The 25,559-nt window shown below is 32.2% G+C and overlaps 2 protein-coding genes across 3 annotated transcripts; one reads left to right on the forward strand and one right to left on the reverse strand.

The window, feature by feature from the left end:
* The first annotated feature begins 456 nt into the window (after window positions 1-456).
* On the forward strand, window positions 457-2,320 carry CCT3 (chaperonin containing TCP1 subunit 3). Its single transcript, XM_040716053.2, has one exon. It carries the CDS (start codon window positions 457-459, stop codon window positions 2,125-2,127), a length of 1,671 nt encoding a protein of 556 aa, XP_040571987.1. The 3' UTR covers window positions 2,128-2,320.
* Window positions 2,206-23,679, reverse strand: LOC121121187 (uncharacterized). Of its 2 annotated transcripts, XM_040716054.2 has the most exons (9): window positions 23,557-23,679; window positions 23,418-23,495; window positions 23,263-23,331; window positions 20,525-20,587; window positions 10,518-10,562; window positions 3,593-3,664; window positions 3,214-3,296; window positions 2,830-3,145; window positions 2,206-2,772 (listed from the first exon to the last, which is right to left on the reverse strand). In XM_040716054.2, the coding sequence occupies exons 1-9, from the start codon at window positions 23,599-23,601 to the stop codon at window positions 2,314-2,316; spliced, it is 1,230 nt and encodes a 409-aa protein (XP_040571988.2). In that variant the 5' UTR covers window positions 23,602-23,679; the 3' UTR covers window positions 2,206-2,313. The 2 variants fall into 2 exon arrangements, with proteins under 2 accessions (XP_040571988.2, XP_040571989.2); XM_040716055.2 differs by lacking the exon at window positions 10,518-10,562.
* Between the last annotated feature and the right edge of the window lie 1,880 nt (window positions 23,680-25,559).

Consider the following 25,559-nt stretch of genomic DNA (forward strand, 5'->3'; position numbering starts at 1 on the left):
TTCCAGCTTACTATTGTGATAACGGACTACCTACATTAGTCAATCAATGAATAAATTTGAATTAATTTGTTGTACAATAACGTTATTATTAATATCATTATGTGATGATAATTTTATAGGAACTTCTTTTAATTAAATAAGAAATGCTTCAATAGCCCATGTCCATGCCTAAAATAATATATATATGGTGAGTGATTTTAAATATATTCGTTGGTTCCGTACAATTATCTATAAATAAAGCGCCCTCTGTTTTGTCGGCTTTTACTAAAAAGAAAATAGGGATGTATTCCAGGGTTTGAGTTTGAATTATGAAATAATAAATGTAGGCGGATCCGAATATTCAATGCAACACGCTTTTACTCTTCTCGAATATTCTGGGATCTTCTCAACAAACTCCTCAGCACTTTTATTTTGTTTATCCGTGAATATCAAGTGAATCAAACCAATTCGTTGAAAATGATGTTAGGAGGTGGACCAAGAGGGCCTGGACCCGTCCTTGTTCTTAGTAACAATACAAAGAGAGATAATGGGCGCAAAGTTCAAAGAGAAAATATCGGCGCCGGTAAAACGATTGGAGATGTTGTGAGAACTTGCCTTGGGCCCAAGGCCATGCTGAAAATGTTGATGGATCCTATGGGAGGAATCGTGATGACGAATGATGGAAATGCAATTCTTCGCGAGATCACGGTTCAGCATCCTGCTGCTAAAACCCTGATCGAGATTGCTCGTACTCAAGATCAAGAAGTGGGAGATGGAACGACGTCCGTCATCGTTCTGACGGCCGAGATTCTCAACAGCTCCATGAAGTTCATTGAGGACAACATGCATCCCACCATCATTATTCAAGCCTATCGTCAAGCCCTCGAGGACACGATTGATATCCTTAAAAACAAGGTTGCCACACCTGTGAATGTAACGGACGAAAAAGCGATGATTGAGGTTATTCGATCCTGCATTGGTACTAAATTTGTGTCTAAATGGGGAGACATGGCCTGTCAAATTGCACTGAGAGCCGTTAAGTTAGTTTCCATTAAGGAGGGTGGAGACACCAAGGAAATTGACATCAAGCGCTATGCCAAAATTGAAAAGATTCCTGGTGGAGCCATTGAGGACTCCTGCGTTTTGGAGGGTGTTATGTTCAATAAAGACGTAACCCATGCCAAAATGAAGCGTCGTATTGAAAATCCTCGTATTCTTCTTTTGGACTGTAACTTGGAATACAAGAAAGGAGAGTCTCAAACCAACATTGAAATGATGAAGGAAGAAGACTTTTCCAAGATTTTGGAAATGGAGGAAACCTACATCAAGAAAGTCTGTGATGATATTATTCAATTCAAACCTGATATCGTTATTACAGAAAAGGGAGTCTCTGATCTTGCTCAACATTATCTTTTGAAGGCTGGTATCACAGCACTCCGTCGTCTCAGAAAAACGGATAATTTGAGGGTTGCTAGAGCCTGTGGAGCCACTATTGTAAATCGCACGGATGAAATTACTGAAAAAGATATTGGTACCGGGGCTGGTCTCTTTGAAGTTCGCAAGATCGGAGATGAATACTTCAGTTTCATCGAGAAATGTAAGGATCCCAAGGCTTGTACCATTCTTTTGAGAGGTGCAAGTAAGGACATTTTGAATGAAATTGAAAGGAACCTACAAGATGCCCTAAATGTTGCTAGAAATATTGTCTTTGATCCTTATCTGGTTCCCGGAGGAGGAGCTGTAGAGATGGAAGTTAGTAGATACATGACTGAAAAGTCTAAGGATTATAAGGGTGTTTTACAATGGCCTTATCTATCCCTTGCTTCTTCCTTCGAAATAATTCCTCAAACATTAATTCAAAATTGTGGTGCAAGTACCATTCGATCTCTTACTGCCTTGCGTGCTAAGCACTCTGATAAGGAAAATAAAAATTGGGGCATAAATGGTATCACAGGAGAATTAGCAGACATGAGCAAACTTGGTATTTGGGAACCCTTGGCCGTTAAATTACAAACCTACAAGACCGCCATTGAAACGGCCATTCTCCTCCTCCGTATTGATGACATCGTTTCTGGGTCCAAAAAGAATAGCGAACCCGCCAGTGGAGGAGGGGCAGCTATGCCCACTGATGAAAGTATGAGGGAATAAAATCTGGATCCTTGAACCACTTATCCATTCTAATATACACTCACTTTTTTAAAATTACGTTAAGATCCTCCTTGTCAATAATACTTCATTAAAAAAACTGTGTTTATTCGCTTACTATTTGTGATATACACGATTAAGTAACAAAAATCTTAATAAAATTATATTAAAAATACATTTCATAAATAACTAGAAATTGTAATAATCTCTATCGTCTTTTCGTCTTGCTAAAACATATGTTGGGCTAGTATCAGATTCTTCTTTGTCAACTGATATTACATAGAATTTTTTTGAAATTGGCTCCTCTTGATACATATAATCACTCGATGTATATTCATCATAATCATAATCTCTCTCTTTACCACTGTATAAGTAGTCAGGATGGTATACACCAATCGGATGCCGATTCTCTGCCGTCAACTCATAGCTTTTATAGGGAGGAGGATCCGAAAACCTTAAAGAAGGCCTTTTTCTGATCGTTGAACTACCATATTTAGACACGGTGCGCTCAATTTTAGGCTTCAAATGATCATTCTCCCCGAAAGTAACATGTTGATTCGTTTGATAATTGGTTAATTTATCAACAATGTCGTATACAGTCGATTGAAGGTGGTCATCGTGTTCCCCCTTTTTATATGACTCTGGAAGCTAAATTAGAATAGGAACTCAATAATGTCTGGGTGAATGTATTTATAAGCTACGTACCTGAATGACAATTATATTTTGATTTCTTTTTTTCTCATTTTTGTACTTGGATATGATTGAGGGAATGGTCGTACTAATGGTGGTTGTGGAGGGAACTACTGTCGTTACAGTTGTGGTGATGGGTCTCTTGGTTGTAGTTGTTTGGACCACATTTTGAAAAACTGTTTGAATTTGTTTGGGAGGAGCATGTTCTTTATATCCTTTGGGTTTGATAAATCTGACAATGGGTCTAAAGCCATAAGCATCCGCCTCATAGGAGACTACTTGCAATCGACCATCTGGTAGTAGGATTTTATATTGTCCCACTTTCTTCCCCCTGAGTGTGTGTAAATAAAATAATATTATATATTATACAAGAATGATTAAAATCATTCATGGGATCACCCTTTTTCGAATTCCATATGCCCATGAGATAAATTTTTCTCGTTATTCACCTGAAAGCCGAATTGGTAGTATTCCGTACTTTCCTATTTAATAATAATATATAAAGTTGTATATAAGTTAATATTAATTTACTAATTAAGTACATATGATATGAAAATAACGTAAATATATAAACTTCCTACTCACTCAACCTACCATTAAAAACCTTCATATAGTTTTATTTTTAGACAATAATATTTAGATATGCATAGTAAATATGACGCTTCCGACTTTACTTTGACTCCATAAATAAATGCAATCGTCCATAAATAAAACTATGTATATGCATGTAGAAAGACACATTTAGTTTCAGTTTAACATTATCGAGATTTATCCTTACTTTTGTAGTATACTTATCCTGATGGGACGAGGATGTATGATGGGACGAAGATGAATGATGTTGAGGATTGCTCTATGAAGAGATAGAGAAAAAAATACATATTATGCTGTCTTCAAGTTGGTAAAGTTGTAACTTGTAAAAACAGATTGAATAAGTTGTAATTTACACCATTGTATTGTAATTATTATCGACTTTGAAGCAATCAATGCATTTTGACCTATTTATGTACATATGTATCATATTTGATAATTTAATTTCAACCATTGCACTGTTCTCTTCACAAATACCTACACTCCACAGTTAAACCTATGCTAATAGTCACCTGATTTAAGCATGTCACTGCACTAGGCGGCCATGTTCAGTTCCTTTGCAGGAATTTCATACTATAAAACTGTATTTAGTGTGTCTTTGCAATCCTCGGTCATACATTACATATGTTCATAGCTGAAGCTGCCTTAAATGGTCACTTTTTAAAGCTTATATAGACTGTTGTGTACAAAAACAAAAAAAAAGAGTGAGCTGCTATAAACTTAGTCAGAGTTTTATAAAATATGAATTGCCATTTTGTGAAAATTAAAAAACCTGAAAATTAACGTGGTAATTATAGCAATTTGAAGTATGTTTGGGAGAATAACAGCTTAGCTGTCGTGATGTTTTATAATATCAGCAGCGAGTATCCGTGAGAAGAAGATAATTAAACACAAATCTCAATCAGTGTCTAGCATTGATGTAGGCAGGCATAGCATTAGCCAGCTCAAGAAATCCTGAGCGCGTTCCCGCTCAATTACTAATTTTATGAGTGTGCTTCCACTCAATCAAAAATAAGTTACTTTTTCGCTCGTATAGGTAAATTTGAATTTGACAACTCTTTATGATAGCAATTAAATTATATATATTACGCCGTACTATTTGCAACAACCATTGATTTTTTGCAATAGCTTATAATAATTATAATAATTCAAATGATAGGTTTAATTAAAATAGGTGTGTCAAGAAATTTTTAATTGGGGCAAAAAAAGTTTGGGATGTATTTACGAGGTTTCTTGCAATATCATCCATTTAAACTTGATAATTAGCTTTAGCTTGTATAAAGGTTTCTCAAGTTTTTGAACTTATGTTTGCGTGAGATTTAAATACATAAAAATATAAGAAAATCGTATTTTAGTTGGAAAATTCGTTAACAAATAATAAAGATTTAGCTTCCAGCGGAATCTTCACACAGGAAGAGGTTTTTGGTGTCTCTGAGGAACTACATGAGAGTCAAACTCGTCAACCAAAAATAACAGAGAGTCATAGATACAGCTTGGAAAATAGATTCTAGCTTATCTTGAGATATAACTTCAACAGACTATTCTTACAATCTTTAAAGTTATTCTTTATCCCTCAAATTTTTTGATTATATCCTATAAGAAGAAGAAACAGAAAAAGTAATACAAACTTAGGTAAATGAGTGAAAATTGAGCGATTTTATAGCTCTTCTAAAATGATGAGCATGCTCCCGCTCAAGAATTTTGAGGGCCGCTCAGTAATGCATTGTAGGCAGGAATTACTGCAATGTTGATCTTCAATTCTACTCTTAGCCACTGAGGACTTGCTTTATTTATAAGTCCCAAACATAACTTTATTGTTACTCTCCGTCATTAATGAGCACATGCACTCCTGATTAATTAAACCTTAGATGTTTTCTCGTCAATTCTCTTCACTATTTTACTCCTGAGAAGAGAATTTCCTTACCTTCTACATTATATTATATTCAAAACCTGATTGAACATAAAAGGGCTCATAAAAGACGAAGAATAACCTAGATGATTTGTTGCAAAATTATAATTGTAAGTCCTTATTGGACTCAGAGTAGAATTGAGGATCGACATTATAGTAATTCTTGCCTATGACCTTGTTAATTTATTCTCCTCTTTATCACAGCTGACAGTAGCTTATCTAATGAAACGTCGTTAGAGCTAAGGGGCTCTCTTTCAGAACATTCTTCAAATTGTCAGGATTACCATGTTGATTTTCGAGTTATTATTTTTAAATACCGAATATGCAACCGATTATCAAGAACAGTTATAACCTTGTTAATATATTCAAAAAATGATTTCATAACATATCTTCTCCGAAAGTGGATATTTGTAGCAAATTTTAAAGAGACAAAGTTACTATATAGAAGGATGTCTGCAAAACTGAAAGGTCGCGCTTATTCAAACAATATCTTGCTCTCGCCAGACATTGCATTTCTCACGCATTTGTATCTCCAATCAAAAAAGTTCAAAATGGCTGAGGTGCAACAACAATGTTTTCAGAAGGAGCTATCCATTTCCATCTTAAATGCCTCAAAACAAGCTACGATTAATTTTTTATCTTGCGTCAAAAAATATTTGTTATTGTTTGCGATATACTTCATTTATCAGAACGTATTTAATAACATGAGGACACTGTTAAAGGACGTCATTACACTCATGACTAAATAAAGGACTCTTGCTAAATAGTGGCCACTCAAGGCATGGAAGATAGGATTTATTAGTTTCCAATTCTGATCAGCTTAAAATTAGAAGCTGCTATATGCTCCTCCAGACCGTCTCCCTCTCTAGTGGAAAGAGAAGAATAAGGGTGACTACGTCACACCAATAACACGATATTATAGGTCTTAGAAACATTGTCTTCCTTATCTTTTGATTGAACTTTGTATTTTTCCCTTAACGGCTCTTTCCCTAAAGTATTTTATGACGTACTAACTTCAAAATTGGACACGCTAACACAAAAATATATAGTGCATTTCATTGCCAATTATCGATTTTTCTGCTTCATTTCTCCGTATCAGTGTTATAGTAAGCTGTTAGCAATTATTGAATAATAATTATATAGTGGGGAAGAAGTGGGCCGGAATTGGTGGACTACCATTTTAACTATTTCTGTATGTCATTCTGACTCGGAGAAAAAAAAGTACAATAAAATGACGAAATATTAACCTTCTCTTTCAAAATCTAATAAATTCCACATTTTTAATCATAATCATACAAACAATTGTTTGTTCATAAATGAAGACATAATAATGGGAAAAAAAAAATTATTTATTCAGCAATGAAGGCTTATTGATAGTATATGAAATGTAACCCTCTAAAAATGAAATTTGGGACTATAAAGTTTGTTTTCATGTTACTCTAGATAAAAACAATCAGGAAACACATCATCTTTATCTAAGGGCAAAAAATTGTTGACTAGTGTTATTGCAATTGCAATGTTCCGACAACATGGGAATGCCAGTAGGGAAAAAATGGAATATCAATCTAAATATTTCATGTGATGCAAGCAATATTTGTTATATTTTGTGCAAAAGACAGGATGGTTGTAATACAAAATTTAAAATATTTAATACGAGAAAAAAACAATTATCTTTTATTAAAAAATGTCATCCATTTTTTTTTGCATAACATACGTTTTAAAAGTTGTCTTAAAAAGTACTGCCCTCACGTTGTTACCTTTATGGTACATACCATGCAAATTTTTTGCAAAAAGAAACAGAAAAAAGGCTCAAAATCATCTGGTAGTTAGCCAAATAATTCAATCATACCAACTGTCATGTAACTCTTAAATACTCCCACACTATAACTGTCATATTATTTCTTCACCATTTTTTTCAAAAATTTCTTCATAGACATAATAAAATGGTCAATATATATATTAATAATATACACACAGACATTCACATTTAATTTATGGATACAATGTATTATAGCGAATATTTAAGAGCAGGTCATTTTGACCCGTAAGTTTCTAAAAAGTAAATACCCCACAAGGGTTAATGCACAGAGTATTTACACATACACGAATTAATAAATTGATTGGTTATAGCTTATGTACTTTTTAAAAAGTATGTAACACAAAGTTTGTCTCTTTGGTCATTACATTAGGTAAAAATACAAATATTTACTAATTACTGTATCTGAATCTAAAACAGATATTTAAAAAATAATAATAATATACCCATTAAAAATCCAAAAACGTAATTTTTAGAGTTTCCTATTACTTTTTTTGCAGTTTGATCGGGTTTCTACTCAATAAAAGTAAAAAAATCAGGACATGACTCCGATTTTTTAATATTTTAAATGATATTTAAAAAATATCATTTTGCTATAAATTTCTAAGAATTACAATTAATGAAATTAATCGCCTTCTTTTAATTAATGTAAATAATATTTTTAGCGATGTGCTGCGAGCTGAATTTTTCGGTATGCTTAATTAACTGCGTAATTCCAAACAATATCGATTACTCCCGCTAGTCTAAAAAAATCTAACAAAGATTAATTTTCAAACGAAGTGGTTTAAGAGTATATATTGAAGAAAAGTCAATAAGTTTCTACATAGTGTTGCCTGTGGAAAGGTTAATTCTAAACTTCTCTGAGAAAGGAAGTCAGTATTGGAAGATTTACATGTTATAATGGGCTGGAAAAGTTTTGACAAGTTTTTTAATGGAGAAAAAGAATAAAGAGCTGTAAAGGGGAGAGCATATGAAATAGTATTTGTGCAGGGAAAATAGTATAAATATATTTTAATTCATGTAAATGAATTTTATTATGCAATTTTAAAACAATTTACACCAAAAATGGTAGATTATTTTTACTTCGAGTGGAGAGGTTAACACCATTCCGACAAATTACTAGTGATGAAAATCATGTGCATTTTTTTATATTTATGTAAAAATATAATTTAATGGAGTAGGAAATGAAGTTATCTACTCAGGAGTTAAATAATAATGACAACAACTAAGGAAAAGAAAATGAATTCTTCAGATTATAAATTTCAAAAAAACGGGGCCGCTCAAAAAATACACCTGATTTACATCACTAACTATTAAATGAACAAAAAAGAAAGAGAAATAAATGGAGTAGTCTCTAACTATTTGGTTCTTGAAGTTCTATCATAATCCCTTTCAAAGAGACAAGATAACTGACGTTTAAAGTAGAAGGTGTGTGGCTCATTTAGTGTTATACGTTCTAGCTATAATTCATTCCTTTCCTCGGTTTTATATTCTTCAATCCTAGCTAGAAGTGAAGAAAATAAAAAGACAGCATGGATTGTAGGACTGAAGGATCCACCAATCAGTCCTTAGGATCTTTGAGAAGTAAAAAAAATGGACCGATAAAAAAAGACTGATTAGAAAATCAGTAATAGGACCCATCCAAAACTAGGATTGACACATCTTTGTTTCGTTAAATGTCGCGAAATATGTACAATGTAGGGAAGGATGCCATTTCGGTAAAGAAAAAAGAGTCTGAGGGGAAGGCGGGAGTGAGACTATTGGTGTTACTGAATTAAGACACTTGTTAATATCAGCTGCCTGTTGTATGAAAATGAATTACTGCTATAAAGAGGAGAACTCTCAAAATTTAAAATATCATTAGAGTCCAACGAATTTTATACTAAGGAATTAAAGACCTTAAGAATGCTTCTCCTTCACCATATAAAAATATCATAATTATATTTAAATTCCTATAAATTTATTTTGTTATACATTTTAAAACGATTTACACCAGAGATAAGTGAGAATGCTTATGTCAGAGAGAGAAGTTCATACCACTCCTACCTGTGAAATAATGAACAAAAAAAGAATAAAGAGTACAAACAACAATCTGTTGTCTTTTTATAATTTCTTTACAAAAATGGCATCTCCAATTATAGGGTACTCGTACATTGGTAGAAAACACAAAAAACACACGTAAATAAGTAACCGTTATTTTCTAATTCTGAATTAAATTCTCATTCGATTTTGAAATTTATAAACATGTCCACAACGTATGTTGACAATATCAATTAGGTGGTTTCTGAGAGATAAAAAGATCAGACGTTTTTCGGCGTGCTCCAAAAATTTGTATTCTTAAAAATTATGGAAAGAATAAATCCATTTAGGAAAAAATTATTTAAACACTTTTTGACTATTCTACTAAAATAGTTATTTTTAAAAAAAAGGCTAAATTTGGAAGAATAGCCAGTCTTTCTAAAGTTTTAAAGAATGTTTCCCTAATTTTTTTTTAATAGTAGAAAAGTAAGGATCACACAAAAAGAAAGTCAAATCTACATATCTGTGAAAAAGAAACTAACAATAGAAATGTTGTGACTGAATAACAAAAGTAATTTTGAAAATCGAATAAGAATTCCATTCGAAATTATAAAATAACGGTTTCATTTTGATCATAAAAAGTATAAATGACATGACAATCATCTATAATATATTTATATGTATATGTTGTGTACAAGTTACAATTTTGTACAAGTTCTAACTTGTATATTCAAATTGTACAAGTTGGAACTAAAAAGGAGATGAATAATTTTGAATAAAGGATGATTTACATTACATAGGATGATGATAATTTTTCATTATTTTAATACAAATGACTCAAATATAAGTATTCTGTGGCACATTAATAAGTTCAATTGCCCACAGTTATATAATTCGTATATACATAACAAATTCGTAGTTTTAATAGATCAAAGTAAAACGAGAGTATAAATTAGTAGTCGATAATAAGAATAACCCCTGTAATATGTTGTAATTAAATAATGCATTTTAAGACGAATAAATTGCAACTTGTACAACTTTTGTATACAAGTTGCAACTTGTATAAAAACATATTTATGCTTAATAAAATAGCATGCAGAAAAAAAAATGATATGTAGCCTTAAATACACATTTCGGAGTTCTTTTAAATGTTACAGAATGAAATTCTTCAAAACATGGGAGCACCTACAACTGGATACCCTCCAAAATTTGAAACTTATGTATGTATATTGTTTTATCCCCTCGTCGTCATCTTATAAAGTGAGTATTAATACACCCATACTAATATTATCTATGTTCATATGTATTTGAAATAATGCTTTCTAAATGGTGAACTCTATATATTATGTAGTACATATTAAACATACTTACAGGATAGTCATCATAGTAAATGTCATCATCATAGTCTTCATGGATCTAGGCAGGATATGAAAAGAAAAATAATGAAAATAGTTATGTATTGAAGTGCAACAATCAATTTCTAAGATAGGATTATATTTTAAATCCCGACAATTTAAACTTTGAACAAATGATGTCACTATTCTGCAGCCATCTTAAACTTTATGGTGCAACTGGGCCTGATTTGTCCCATTTCAGTGTTACAGCTACACCAAGAATGAACGAGTCTTCAATCTTACAAATTGTAATTAATTAAAATGTCCTGTATCAAATCTCTCATCTTCATAGGAAGAATGACGTAACATATAACACCATTCTTATTGGTTCATTTGAGGTAAAAGTGATCAACCAATTAGTAACATACCATATTTCAAAACCCGGTAAATTTAAAATTTGAAGATATGACGTCATTATATTGTAGCCATCTTAAATTTAAGGCTGGCTAGGTATCGAGTCTCTCTTTTAAATAGAAACAATGACGTCCGATATAACATAATTGGTATTGGCTCATTTGAATGAAACATGAAAACATATATGTACAGAAGTGCTACAACCAATCAGTAACATATTATATTTTCAATCCTACCCAAGAACTTATGATTTTACTACATTGCACCCTTCTTAAACTTAAGGTGCAACCGAGCCTGAAATTCCCCAACTTAGTGTTATAGCTACACCAAGACTGAATAAGTATTCAATCATACTGAGAGGCTTGAGTCATTAATTAAAATGTCATACGTATCGAATCTCTCTTTTAAATAGCAAGAATGACGTCACAGGTAAAACAATTTTCATTGGCTCATTTGAATGAAATATAAAAATGGAACACTTATGCTTTTTGTAGCTCATAACTAGGTTTGTAATGTAGCGAGGCTTAAAGGTAACTGAACTTTTCTTGATTATAAACATGACGTCAGTTATCTTATTTGTATTATTTCGTCAACTTTTGCTGTTGAGCTCTTTTTATATGTATACTTAATTATTTAGTATGTTTTTCACACAATTTTTGACAAGATAGTATAGTATTATCCCTTTTTAAATCTATCTTTCTATATAGGTGAATTCGTGCACACAACTAAATCAGGAATGCCTGAATAGTTAAACATTTACTATTGACATAAGTTACCTAGCTATATCCTAATTTCATGCTTATAATTGTATTACATACTTTTTTAATATGGATGATTTAAACGGAGATTAACAAATTTTAAATATGGACAATACATTATTTTGGTAAATATACTACAAATATATACAACTTTGAAAACTTTTTTTTACGGACAAGTAACCCAATTTATCAAGACTTGAGTTGATATTTTTGTATTTAGATGAAAGGAATATGATTATAATCAAAAATGGATTAATTTCAATCTAGTTTTTGATTATAAGAACATCAATCTGTTTGAAATGCCATAAAAGAAATATTAAATCATATAACAATATATTCTAAAATGCACTCCCAGGTACCCCATTTTAAAATTATTTACCTCAAATTGAAGTAAAAACTAACAACAAAAGGAAAAATTTGCAAATTAAGGATTTCTTTTGGCTCATTAATACATTGCAAATTTGTGTGCTATTAATGATCTTCCTTTCTCACAAGGAGAACATAGTTATGTGTGTTTAGTAAACTGTTCTGTTTTCTGTTAAATATGTTTCTCTTCCTACAAAAAAAAATACTTCTGGGGTGAATCAATAACTGACATTGGCAAAATTTGAAACTTCTCAAGCCAATTTTGTCGTTAGTACAGCCCATTTTAGTTTTGAAATTATGGTATTTTTGGTTCAAAATTGGCCATTATTAGCTCATGGGTACCGTCCCAAAAATGAGACTATGAGTAAAAAATTGCACTTTTTATAGTTTGTAGTATTCAGTTTATCAGTCAAAAATATCGCGGACCTTGTTTTGAATAAAAATCTAAAATGTTCTCAATTATGTGTCATATGATACTACTGAACTTTGTTAATATGAGGTGCTGGTTTTATGATTTTGGGCAAAGAAAAGTGTTCGTGGTCTTGGTAGGCCAATTGGAAGGTGCTGAAATAGATTAAGAGCTCCAGTCATCATTGATAAGGATTTGATGGGTGCTACGGTACAGTCTAGTGTTTATACATATACGAAAATGCTTAAAAACGCTCTTATAGATTAACACTACAAGTGACATGAACTTTTTTTTAAATGTTCCTTTAATTGGTTAGAAGGAGTTGCTCTGATTAAGTATAAGTAAATATTATAGTGTTACATTTACTCTATCTAAACAAGGAATCTTTTGGCGAAATCCATATAAATAAAGTATATTTCTTTCTCTAGGAATCACGGTAGACACTTCTCCGAGCAGGTTGTTTACGAGTTGAATCAAGTAACATGACGTTTAACATCAATCCATTCTTGCAAAATTGGAAAACTCATTAGTAAGGCGTTACAATCCTTCTAGAAAAGTTATTTTAAGTTTTAATATATATAATACAAAAAAGTGTTTGTCATTATAACGACCTGAGTTTCTTGAGGAGAGAAGTTGATCCCATTGAGAGTGACATTTCTCTCTCAATGTCAATAAGGGAACACAAATAATTTGAACAAAATAACTATGACGTAATTCTGTGCAAATCCTGTTATTCATGCAAATAGATACATTTTCATAAATCTATTATATCTTGAATGTTATGAAGTATTTTGATATATAAAAATCCGAGCTGGGTCGAGTTCGTGTTAGGACAACATACTAATTTTCGAGCTTTGTGGAATTCGAGTTAATGAAAATTTCCCACAAAATATTTCAGGAAAAATGGAGTCATTTTAAGAAAATTGACGAGTTAAGTTGAGTTTTATTTCGAGTTCGAGTGATACCCAAATCCAACAATACTATTTAGTAATAAGATTGTACATAATATAGTGGTCAAGATCACTCTTGAGGTAAATGCAAGACTTTCAGAGATTGAGTCCAGACCATGGGGGAAAATGATCTTGCTTTTTTTTCATAGAAAATAAAACTATATTCGAGTTTATTTGGTCTAAATATTGACCAAAGGCGGTTTGAGACTGTTCTCTGTAGAGTTGAATATTTCAAAGGGTGGTAAATTTTGTTGATAGCAGAGGAGGAAATTATATAATGATGACCACCGTAAGTGGGGCCATATTATATAATGGTGATGTTATCAGTAGCTTCCACATTATCATTTTTTTTTTTTTTTTTTGGGGAAGGGCTGTTGTGACTTGGAACTTTACTTTGAAAGGCCCACCTCTCCCAAACAAAAGTTCCAGCTTAGATCAAAGACTCCACAATTGGCTCCAGAAGTCCAAAAATATTTGGTCTATTATCTTCTTTGACCTGAATCTGATGGATTATTTTGTCTAGAGCTATCATAAGTCAAAAGTAAATGGAGGTAATCACACAACCAAGAAGTCCCTGATCGACTTCATTGTCCTGGGATGCCAGAATTAGATCAGGCTCTAGTTTCTAAAGCCTGAAAGTGCCTCAAGACCCGGATCGAGACCGTTATTGAGACCAACACATGGTAAATTAAGTGAAATATATTCTCAATGATTGTATATGATGCTCAGTATTTTTTTTAAATGAGCATTTTATGTTAATTTAATGTGAATGGATCAAAAGTGCTGGATTTGGTTGTTATTCACTTGATATATATGAAGCGTTAGGATCAAATCGGCACTTGTGTGTACCAAAGATTTTGTTATGATGCTGCTGTATGATGGCTTACTTTTTTTTTTTGCCGGCCGAAACGTTATTGTATCAACAAACTTTATTGAAGTTTGAATATCAAGTTGAGAGCTACTCCAAATATATAGCAGCTTAGATTTACTTAAGATGAACGGCGTTGGGCCATGACAATGATATTTGTACACAACAACATGAAAATTTCAAATAGAGAGGTCTCAAAGTTGACTGGCGTCCCAATCTGGACCTTGCAACAGCACTTAGCACCTTCTCATGTCTCAGGCAGGCTCTTGAAGTAGCCGAGTGAGCACTGCTATGGCTTTATTGTGAAGGAAATAATGTCCCCCAATAGTCCAAATCTTTATGTAACAGATTATTTTGTCTGGGGGTTCGTTGAAACTAGAACAAATCTAACATATCATGCCATAAATGAGACAATGCCCAATATGCCAAGAAACTACCTCATCCACCCCTACTCCTACTCCCAGTCCTGTATCCAAGCCATGTTTGATGTTGGAGGGAGATTCATGAAATGTGCACTTTTTCAACATTCATATCAAGCCAATTTTTAAGTAGATTTGCTTAAAAATGAGGCTTCATTGACAATCCATTTATTTTTATTTTTTTACTTTTTTTTGAAAAAATGTGCCGATTTGATCTGAACACCTTCTATGTATGTTATGAAATAAATCAAAAGGGTCAAGCTCCACCCGTAATTTAGACTGGAACGAGAGGAAGACCTTCAGGAAGTTATCCACTTATGAAATGCTTTCAACATAATATTTCATTCTGATGTACATCAAAATGACGTTATCTATGTATTACACATTAGATGCACACGTAAAGGATGAAAATAATTCAGTATATGTCAGTCCAGTCCCTATTTCAAAATCTGTCAACTTATTTCCTCTTTATATTTTTAGAAAGGTTAAATAAGTTGAAAGGCATTCATGTATAATAAAAATCCTTACAACGCCTGTGAAATGAACTCCGATCTTTCTGACATGTTAATATAAATTTTAAATACACAAGGTGATTAATGACGAAGGTGATATTTATATATATATATGTATCCATTTAACATGATGCAACCTATTTCTTAAAAAATCGTTGAAATAACAAAAATAAAAAAAACCTCTCTCTCTCCATCATCAAAAATATGATAGTTTAAAACTTGTTCTAAACGATAACACCTACCATTTATTGTTGTCTAGTTTATTTCATACAATCCTTTGAAAATTTATCATTCCTGCTATAAATCTACAGGGTGTAACAACAACATAAAGGCTCTTCAGATTTCCGGATTTGTCCGGCATATATAATGACCAAAATTCATAATGCAGTTTTTGTGGTATAATATACAAATAAACGGTTCAGTTAGTAACCAAAAGACCGCTATGGAGTCAATAACAGAAGATTTCAAGCCTATTACATTTGAGAGGCAGAACGTAGGTCCACTGTTGGATGATTTAAGTGAACAATGATTTGAATATTAGTAATGCTGTGGTCTCAATGAGGATAGGTACCAACAAAAAAAGGGTTGCGGATTTGAAAAGCTCCCTGGTGGAGACCAATAAGGCTCCAGGAGCACTTCTACAACTGGGTGTTCAAATATATTTGGCTTTCTAGCTCACCCAACCTGAATTATTTTGTCTGCTCCAAGGTCAACATAGGTCTCAACACCACCATAAAGTCCCTAATTGACTCCATCATCCTGGACTGCAAGAACTTATATAGGGCTCTTCTTTCCAAGCCCAAGTTTGTAGCTTCTCCAACCATTTTTGCCGTGGTATAGTTTTATTTTTTTGTACATTTGTACAAATAGTGGTCGTGACTCATTGTGATACTTTTTTTTTGTCCGTTAGGAGCTTTGAATATTACTCCAATATTACACTATGAATACCTCTATGAATTCCCCCTTTTAACTGAATGAGCTAGGTAAAAAGTGTGAAGGGAAGAAAAAGTAGCAAAGAGCAAAGGGAGAAAAAAAACGATAATGTGTCACCATTTGTGATACATAAAAAGCAACACCTTACATGGAACAAAGATTTATCTACGACCATGTATCTCCTCAAGCTAACAAGCCTGTAAAGCAACTTTTTTTTTTCTTTTTTGGACAGACTGATGGTCCGGGTGATCGAAAGTCTTGGAATGTTATTAAAATGAAAATTTAAGAGGTTACTAGATATTTTTTTAATCATTCGATTTGAACGTTTGGTGTGATAATTTTAGAAGTGAGGTCAGTTGTTTAGGTCAGATTGAATACTCTAAAGTAAAAAATGGATACCAAAAGAAAGGAGGTTACCGCTCAAGTCTGTGCCGGTCACGCCAACATAATTAACATGCTCTCCTTCAGCAACCAGACTATTTATAGGGCCAGGAAACGGGTTACTCTCTCGTTATTCCACTTTTCCTGGGGTTATCAAGGGCTGTATATTTATAATTTTGACTTTTTGAACCCCCAGTACATTATAGATATAAGCTGGGTATTATGTAATACCATTTGGGAAAAAAATGTAATTACTTACTCAGTCACACTTATTATGGTTCTATTTAAAAAGAAAAAAAAACATAATTAAATTCGATGCACTTATTAGACGTTTGATATAGTGATGTGTCTTTAAGCACGTATTTTTAAGAAGTGTTAAGCATGATGCAAATATTACTATTAAACTAAGAGTACGTGTAATGTCAAATAATGAATTGAATTAGTAGACTAATTATACTTATAATTGTAGCCGTTATCGTTGTTAATTCGACTAATTAGACATTGATTTTTATATTTTTAAATTGTTTTATTTGATTTATACACGTAGGTATATATTTAAATTCAATGTAGGTGCACCTAGAAGGTCTAATCTGCAATTATTTTGCAACGACTTACACAAATATGATGTAAAATTATAAAAATAATATTTAATGGCCTTAGGCTGAGTAGGCCGATAAAGTGTCAAAGAAAGCTATACTAATAAAAATAATTTGAATTTTTGTCGGACATGGTTAGTGAGAAAAATAACTAATGGTCAATTTTCCCTTAGTTATCATATAAAACAAACAAAATCTATCCTATGGGATGTTATGCTGTTCAGTAGTGATGTGCCGTGAGCTGAATTTTGCTGCTTGAGGATTTTGAGTTCTAAAAAAACCACTCAAGGAATTACAAGCTTTACTCGTTACTCGTTTGAATACTCATTACTTTCATGGGTTTGAAACTTATAATTTTTGTGTAACTGATAATTTTGGGTGCCATTCATTCTTTTAGCTGAACTACAGACTGATCCCCTGCATGACGCTCCTGACACTACCTATCACTTTTTTTATATCTATTAAAACTATGTTAGTATAAACAAGTACATTGTTTTAAAATCTTATTTCCATATTGTAAATACAAATTAACTATGAGAATGAAAAGAATAATATGTTTTTCTTTAATTATCCTAATTTTCTTGTGTCTAATCCATCAAAGAATACTAATAGTTATACTACTCTAGCCTTTTTTAGTGCATATTACTTTGATTTATTTATAACAACACTTTTTATTATTGGGATCAGGTGGTATTCAATGCAAATGTTAAGTCTGTTTTTAAAACCATTTGATGAAGTTTCTTCAATATTTATCGGAAATTTATCAATATGGCGTACTTTCGCTTTAAAATATTGCATTAATCCATTTAGCAATAGTAAATTTTTATTTCAAGCCATTTTGCCTGAAGTATATTTTTGGTTGAAATAAATGTGTTTTTTTTTAATGAATTATTCAAAATAATTATTACTATAAAAAACATTAAATGGTTTTTTTCTGCCGGAAAAATGATAGAGTTAGTCCCCAAAATTTCAATGCATACATACTATCAAAATTTCATAATACAATGAATTCGAATCAGAGACAAAATAAGTAATAAGATTACTATAATATTTTAATAAAAACACAACAACGATTTGAATGGAAGAAGTGCTAGTCACTACTCCATTTTTAATTAATTATCGTTAACCATGATGGAATATTCATATTGGAAAGGACTTCTAGATTGACGAACAAGTATAATATGAGGCAAAAGCATAATTCCATCATTATTTCCAAAGAAAACAACTATTTAATGCCTTTTTTAGAAACAAACATTACACAATTTGATTTATAGAATTCCAAAGGAAACATCAATTTCAACCAAAAATAAACAATAACGACAAAAAAACCTCATATATTTTGAAATTGCTTTAAGGCAAAATGTCCCATGGCCAAATGGTTTAAGTCAAAATGTCCAAACGAAAAATAGTTTAAAGTGAAAGTAAAGAATACCATAATGTCCAACCAACAAGTAATTCTAGGTAGCAGAACTGAACATCCGTTCCTAGTATAAGATTTTTTCCCTTAAAAAATATTTGATGGATAATGAACATTCATGGTATGAAAATATTAAAATGAAAAACTTCATCATTTTATATGTGTTTTATAACGTGCGTTGAAAGCTACCCTGGATAAAATTGCCCGTGGAAGATTGCACTGGAGAAAATTACAACGGAAGAAAATTGCCAATTAGGAAAATTTGCATGGGAGGAAATTGCAAATACTTTGTTCAAACATCATGATGAACAATAACACATTATAAATTCGCTTGATTTGCATCTATTTTAGGTCTTTAAGAATTATTATAAGAAATTTACAATTTGCTTAAAAAAAATTATAATTATTAAAATTTTATTTAATTTACCATTTAATCAGAGGATTAGATAAATTATTTCCAACAGAAATCAGAAAGAAAAACAAAAAAGTAATTTAAAATTGAGTGAGCCCATTACAAAATTAAAGAAAAAACGATTATTGATATGACTATCGAGATACAAATAATATTATTTGTTTTTTGAATGTAGAATGCATAAGAAAAAATAGTTAAATGGTGTAAAAATACAGAAAAAATGCATTTTTCAATTTGCAAACCAAGGGCTTAAACTATTATTTTGGCATTAATAATATTAAGCGAATTTATAGTCTGTATTATTCATCATGAAGTTTGAACAAACTATGAGCAATTTTTCTCAAAGGGCAATCTTCCGCGGGAAATTTTCCCCGGGGCAGTTTTCCTAGTACCTATTCAAAAAAATTTAACCTTAATCTGGATCCTATTTTTCTAAGGTCCGAATTTCGGGTAAAAGGCTCAAAAACTTCGAGACAAGTATGTGTCTATTTTTGGTTTTGGATCTGGATCTGAAATATACTCAAATATTTCTGTCTAAAGATCCGAACCGACCGACTAACTAATAGTTTGTTTATTGTCTACACTATGGAAATAAGGTTATATAACGATCTAGAAACATATTACCAGGGGCATCGGCATGATAATAATTTGTGGGGGCCTCGGTTTCTGTTTTCTTTTTTGTAAAAGAATAGCCAAAATTGAAATTTTTTTTGGAATAAAATTTGATAAATCTACAGCTATTCACAAAAACAAAAAATTCAAATATCAAATTTTTTGGAAAAAAAAATCAAAAATCTACAATCATTCACAAAAACTATTTTTTTTTCAAAAATTCACAGCTATTCAGAAAAAATAAAAGTTTTGAAATTTTTTTTCAAAAATCTACAGGCATTAAAAAAATAAAACTTATCTTTGGAAAAAAATTTCAAAAATTATATTTGAAATATTAAATTTTTAAGTAAAAAAAATAATTCTTAATTTGGGAAGAGCTACAGCCCTTCCAGACTACCCCCTGCGGACGCCCCTGATTATGGTCTGATATATAATAAAACTAGGCACTAGAGAGATAGATTTTTATTAAAAGCTAAGAGTTAAGTCCTCTTATTCGTGTTTTTGATTTGAACACACAGCAATAGTTCACTATTATCCTAAATATTGATGAACGTAGGGATGTATGCCTATTCTTAGAGAAACTTGATTATTTAAGCTCTCAAAATAACCGATGTCTACAATGCTAACGTTACGTATGTATGTACTAGATGTTAGTAATTTCCTCCATGTTCATTGCGACGTTACGTGAAAATTCCATATTTATTACACGTTTATAAAATAATTATCTTTTGTTAATCAAGTTCATTTTCAGTGTTGGTTTACGAGGATTCGTAATTCGTGTTCTGTTATATTTCTGTATTTTTTAAAAAGAAAATTATTTATTTATTGATGCCTTTATTCTTTATATTACCTAAATGGTCATTAATTAAGGATCAGAAGTGTCCTTATTTTTTAGTCATAAATGAAAAAAATACTCAGATCTAGGATGAGAAGACTCTTTCACACAAAGTATAATTATTTAGTAAATACACATAATTAATTCGACATTTTTACTTACTGGAGTATGATGATGCTTTGAACTCTTGTATTGATTTCCAGATTCATATTCATGCTGGTAGCTCTGTGGGTCACACGAGAAAAAGAGAAAAATATTATTGCCTGTGAAACATCATATATTTGAAAATAGTGGGGGACTTAGTATCGTTATACATAATTATTTATCATTGATTGTCAGGGATAAATATCAATCATAGTATGTGGTAAGGGAATTTGATAGTATGTACAATGTACAAATGGACGTAGAGAGTCAGATGAATAACATGTAGAGTTAATCAACATTTCAACACAAATTAGATCTTTTTTGTTGGATCACTCAACTTTTCCTTCAAAAAAGGGCCTAAATGGATATTATGGATGGAGTCGACATTTTTGTAATGAAAGAAAGAGTCCGAGGAGATGCAGAAGTGGGACATATGGAATTAAGACCCTTGTTAATATCAGCTGCCTGTTATATGATTGGGGTGTGGGAGGAGAAAATGAATAACTACTTTAAAGAGTAGAGCCTTCTACTCTTTAAAAGTGCTTTAAGTATATTAGGTTCTTCCAAAATAAGTGAGACTGCCCCATGATGAAAAGAAATTACATTCAAAAGTTTAAAAAAGTACTTAATCATGTCACATATTTCTCCAACACCCCAAACTCTCTGGAGAGCTCATCTTCGTTCACTACTTTCCTTAACCACTGAACGCTAGTGTGAGGTGTTCATGGCTATCAAAATCGCGTCCCTGTCCCAGAACACCCTGGACTCATCCTATACAAACAGTTGGGACTCCAACAACTGCTTTCCGTGGTCCTACATCACTTCACTCGCTCATTCTTGTCGGCCTGAGAGAGAGGATACAAACAGATCAACTCTTAATTTAAACATTGTCAGTGGTCTTTAAAAATTTCCACGCCATACCAATTGAGAATATATCTGGATCTCCGAGTACCACCATTATTTAAAGCTCTTAAAATTTGACAAGTTTTGACTAATGGGCAAAATAAGACATATTTGTTGGCCTTTTTTATATAAAAGCTTTCCTTCCTCCCTACTTAAGCCTCTACATAGCTACCACTAGAAGAGAGTTTTCATACGCCTACTACAGTTTTGAGAGCCACTGGACTCGGATATTTTGACGTAAATTGTCAATCCACCTTCTATAGGATATTCCCAATCTAAAATACATCTTATAATTTAGTTTTACAGTTAAACGTTCAATACAATAATAATTAATTAGAAGCAAGAGTAAAACAATTAAACAAATCAAAACAGCTCACATTAATATTGAGTACATTTTCCTGCCTGTGGGATAATGTCGTGGGTGTCAAATATATCATTAGAAGAAAAACTCCTGTCAAAAACTATCTTAATACCGTGGATTAAAAATATAACGCTTAATATTCATCACGTTGTAACATTTGTTGCATCAAGCAACCTTTCATTCGAAAATAAACCGAAAAAGGCCAAAAATCAGTCGGTAGTTGGTCAATTCTGGATCAATTCTTCCCAACTATACAAATATTATTCAATAATTGTTGAAAAGTGTGCACAGCTTAATAAGAGTTGATTCTAATTAAACCAATCATCGTTCAGTACACTGATTAGGGGAAAATAAGGAGACACAGGTGAGGTAATGCCGTGTCATGGCTAAAATAAACTTTTGAAGTAAGATAGACTCGTATTTTTTTATTATTACTAGGACATATCATTTTAAACTAAATGTTAGAATATTCTAAAAGTACTTTATTCTTAATTTACGGTACTAGTATAGTTTTTGATGGATAACGGTAATTGAATGATGTCCCTAATAATTGATATACTAATGATATCTATCGATATTAAAGTACACCAAATGTATTTTATAAACAGTACGACACTTTTGGAAATTAAATCCCTTTCCTTTCAGTCTTCTCAAGTCAAAGCAAGAGCTCAAGTTCAAGTAGAAGATCAAGTCATTTGACTTGATAATACATTTATGTCATATAGGTATACGGGCTGTAACAAAGAATTCCGGCACTTCAGATATCCGGATTTATCTGGCATATATGATTACCAAATTACAGAAGGCCAATCACATTCTCAGAGGAAGAACGTAGAAGAGCTGTTGTGATTATTTTGGTGAAAAAAGATCTGGGTATTAGCAATGCTGAGGTCTTAAAGATAACAGTTATGGCAAAATGCCTCTGCATCCTGTTACACCTCCAAAACGACTCAGAATGGGCTTCAGGAGCACTGCTACGACTGAATGTCCAAGAATATTTAGCCTCCTAGCTTCTTCGACTGAATCCAATGGATTATTTTGTCTTAAGTTACCTTGAGTCAAAGGTCAACAGAGGTTCTCACACAATGAAGAAGATTTCACGTCCTAAAGTGTAAGAATTTAGACCGGACTCTAGTTTGCAGGCCCTGTGCGCAGTTCAGTGTCCGAATCGAAGGCGTTATTGAGGCCAACGAAGGCTACATTGAGTGAGATATATTCTCAATGATTGTATCTGCTTTTTAGTTGTCGTTTTTTTAAATCAACCTTAAAAAATAATCATTTTAGGTATAGTAGAAAGATCAAAAGCAGTGTTATTATACCTTGTATATGGAGAGGAATAATAGAAAGGGGTCACACAACAGGAGGCAATGGCCACCCCACTTTTTTGAGAATTTACAGTTATCCAGCAAAAAAAAAAAAAAAACTTCAGCCCTCCCATTTCAAAAAGGATGCACAAAGCCTGAAAAATGACAAAATACATACATATACTTACAGTGGAGTCCACTTGGTGAACAGGTTCGTAGATTTCCCTGGGATCTAGGGGGTGTTGAGTGTAAGAGTGCTAGACAAAAAGAAATAAATAAAAAATCATGGCTTGCTCTTAGATCCCCTGCAATGTCAAGAGATTACAACATGTATTGTACATACCTTTTTGTGAGGGATGTGATGGCTCCCTTTGTGTGAAAATGGATGATGATCTTGTTTGTAATGGCTCGTATACGAATCCTATAGTTTGGCGAAAGATAGACAACAAAATTGGAGGCTTCTTTTTAAAGCATTCCTATACCTTTTTACTCCTATGATGATGTGAAGTAGCATCATTATTGAACATATTATAAATCTAAAAATAAAATAAAAATGATATAATTTTTAAGGCGTATTATTAGAAATATGAAGCATTTTTAATGGCATGCTTTTACCACAATGCAGCTCACACAAATTAAGTGTCAAGTAGGGAGGAATGAGGCCAAGTTTAAGTACCTTTTTGAAATTCATTGAAGTACAAGTAGTAACTATTTAGCATTTTTTTATAGGTATTTAAGTAATTTACAAGTACCTGAAATGTATTTAAGTACAAGTACTATAAAACGGTTCTACGACACTTTGCCGAGTGACATGTTGCAGAACAGACAATTCCCCCAAAAAAAAAAAATATACATTTGATGAGCTTCCATGTTGCAAAACTATTTATTTATTGATTAGACTACTCCAATGACAAACACAACGATAATTATATGGTCATAGGCAATCTCGGGGTAGAGGATTGTCAATCAGGACTTGACCAGATACATAGGGACTACAGCTCATTCGATAAAAACAATTGATTCATTCGCATTGTCCATTGAATCTCAATCATTAATTGATTAATTGACTCCTTCTCTTCTTTAAATATTTTTTTTTCTTTCTAATAATATATTTGTTTAATTAATTATTGGACAGTTGTCATAATTTTTGTTCTAATAGTATTTGAATCAACTGTTGATAGATCCTTCTAACAAAATTAATTAACTCTTACTTCATAAACACTTAAGCATGGTAATTCGTGGCAAATAATTAAATATTGTATATTTTAATATTGCTGTAGCATGAAATGGAATCATAATTAGAGAGTGGTCCATTAAAATCTGAACACTTTGAATTATAAACTTCAACAAGATATAATTTATTAATTCATTGCATAATTTCAAAAAAATGAATACTATAAATAGATGTGTGTCTGAGCTCTCTTAATCATTAATGCAGCCGGCCTTAGCGGCAATAATGCCATTCAAGCGGAGGTGTAAAGCCTGACACCCGCTGCACATATAGTCCTTTTTTATGGTGTCCCTGTGCTAGTTGAGGGTGGCTTTTAGGGCCTCTGTGTCTGGACGACAGACACTGCAGTCCTTCCCCTCCACATGCACCCAAAAGTTGTAATCGAGGGAGGTTGGCACCAGGGATGCAAGGCGGCTAAAAGTACCCAAAAAAAAGCTTAAAAAAACAAACTTAGAAGAGTCTTGCAACGGATGAGATGGGTTTCATTCATTGTCGGGATCAAAAGTGGCCTCTCCACCCACACAAGGTTTTTTCCAACAACTTTTTTCATATCTCTCTGGACAATCTGGTCTGAACCCCTGAGATATCTTGCATGGGCCCTCATGGAGACTAGATAAATCTGTGTGTGTGTGTTTTTTTGTAACTAATTGTTTATGCTTAAATATTTCGAAATATGAATAAATTTAAATCCCTCAACCTTAATTACTTATTGAATTAGTAAGTATTCAGATTTCAGTGGATCATGTGGTTCATTGTATTGCATGAATTATAATTATGTCTTTTTTTTCCCCAGCAAAGTGTCTTTTTGGCATCATGGCATTTGGCAAAGTGGCTTTCGGAAATAAGGTTTTTGGCAAAGTGTTGGCACACCCTATAAAACTATATATGCTTATTATTTTATTTCTATCCCATTTTTATGTGTTAGCCTACTTCTATAGGAAGTAAATTAATGGAAGTAAGCTTAGGAACGCCCTGCGAAAAAGAAAATGTATCGTTTGAAATGGAAAGGAAAGATCTAATCATCTTACTTACTCATAATGGAAATATTTATTATTTTTAAAACAAAATAGATAAAATCTTTTTCATATAAAGTTTCAGTACTCCTGTTTCATGAGTATTAAAGTATAAATTTTAAATTATAGGACGTAAGGACACTTAAATAATATTACTAATGTAATTGAACTCATGCCTGCATGTAGCAAAGGAAATGTATGTATAATGCATTTATGTATATTTACTTAATAATGCACTCAC

This window comes from Lepeophtheirus salmonis, chromosome 7, assembly GCF_016086655.4.
Source record: "Lepeophtheirus salmonis chromosome 7, UVic_Lsal_1.4, whole genome shotgun sequence".
NCBI classification, from domain to species: Eukaryota; Metazoa; Arthropoda; class Copepoda; order Siphonostomatoida; family Caligidae; genus Lepeophtheirus; species Lepeophtheirus salmonis.

Coding starts and splice junctions, on each gene's coding strand:
- CCT3 (XM_040716053.2), top strand. CDS start 457: ATGATGTTAGGAGGTGGACCAAGAGGGCCTGGACCCGTCCTTGTTCTT.
- LOC121121187 (XM_040716054.2), bottom strand. CDS start 23,601: ATGTTCAATAATGATGCTACTTCACATCATCATAGGAGTAAAAAG. Junction 3,297..3,592: donor AGGATAAGTATACTACAAAA/GTAAGGATAAAT, acceptor ATTATTAAATAG/GAAAGTACGGAATACTACCA. Junction 3,146..3,213: donor CATATGGAATTCGAAAAAGG/GTGATCCCATGA, acceptor ACACACACTCAG/GGGGAAGAAAGTGGGACAAT.